Below are 1,081 nucleotides of genomic sequence, written 5' to 3'. Positions count from 1 at the left end.
TTTTTTTTTTTAAATTTTTTTATATATTTTTTCTGGTTTTTTTTTTTTTTTTTTTTTTTTATCGAAAATCGATAAGACAATTGTGCATGCGTTAAGTGATAAGATATCACTATGTGTCGAATTGATATTTTCAGTAGCATAGATTTATGGTAGACGTGCATTGTTATGTCAGTATCGTAGATTGTTCTGCGTGAATGAGCACTTTTATCTTTTTCTTAATCTTACACAATTTTATATTATCTCTTGGGTCCAAGTTCAACGATTTATTTAATAACTACGACTAATTACTATCCTGTCCTTCTCTTGATTTTCAGGACGAAAAGAATCAGCTGCTCATCACGAATCTCTGGTTGAAATTGGTGAGTATGCCGTCCTGCGCTGCGTGACGACACTTTGTCAATTTAGTACGTCGGTCTTGCGGGGATTCAGGCAATTTTTTTTTTTAAATTCACGAGGTCCACCTCGTGGAAAATTTATTTGACCTTTCTCTATCTCTCTCTCTTTCACACGCGCACATGACCCCGGTATAATGAAAATAGCGCTTGTGGGAATTCTCTAATTTACCTTTGTTTTCTTTTTTAATACCTTGACACCTTTTATATCTTACTTTCCAAGTCCTAGGTAGTCCATTCCCGCTGACATAATGCGCACGCGAACATGCTGGGATGCACTAGGAACTTTTAGTTACCGAATGAGGTCTCAGTTCCAGAGAGGCAACCGTGAACGCAGGTCTGACTTATACTGCGTTATTCTACTGCGGCGGACAACTGGCCGCCAGTTCCATATGTTCTGCCATAATCTCGTTGGAGTATTGTGACGTCATCTCGATTCTTGTCGAACAGGATGAAATGGGTCAGACAGAGAAGTCACACAATAATGAATGACAGAAGATATTTCTTTAGTTATATCTTCGAAAACATATTAAATTTCCTAATTTTTCGAATGTGCGTAGAGATTTGCAAATTTTACAAAATTAGTGTTTTCAAGGGCTCCTTCTTCAAAATTAAATACTGTGCAATATATGCGATTGTTCGTATCGAATTTACTTGTATTACTACTCGAGAGGATGTGGGGCGGGGGA

The 1,081-nt window shown here is 37.2% G+C and overlaps 1 protein-coding gene across 3 annotated transcripts in view; it reads left to right on the top strand.

Moving 5' to 3' along the window:
* LOC107267485 (neuronal acetylcholine receptor subunit alpha-7) overlaps positions 1-1,081 on the top strand; it is a 41,381-nt gene that overhangs the window by 22,898 nt on the left and 17,402 nt on the right. For 2 of the 3 annotated variants that reach the window (XM_015739274.2, XM_015739275.2), the window contains one exon: positions 315-359. The exons of the other annotated variant lie outside the window; for it this stretch is intronic. In XM_015739274.2, the coding sequence (XP_015594760.1) occupies positions 315-359 (45 nt within the window). The remainder of the gene's footprint in view (positions 1-314; positions 360-1,081) is intronic. 3 annotated transcript variants of the gene reach the window in all.

The sequence above is a fragment of the Cephus cinctus genome, unplaced genomic scaffold, assembly GCF_000341935.2.
Source record: "Cephus cinctus unplaced genomic scaffold, Ccin1 Ccin1_scaffold0404, whole genome shotgun sequence".
In the NCBI taxonomy this organism is placed as follows: Eukaryota; Metazoa; Arthropoda; class Insecta; order Hymenoptera; family Cephidae; genus Cephus; species Cephus cinctus.
This window is presented reverse-complemented; position numbering and strand designations above follow the sequence as displayed.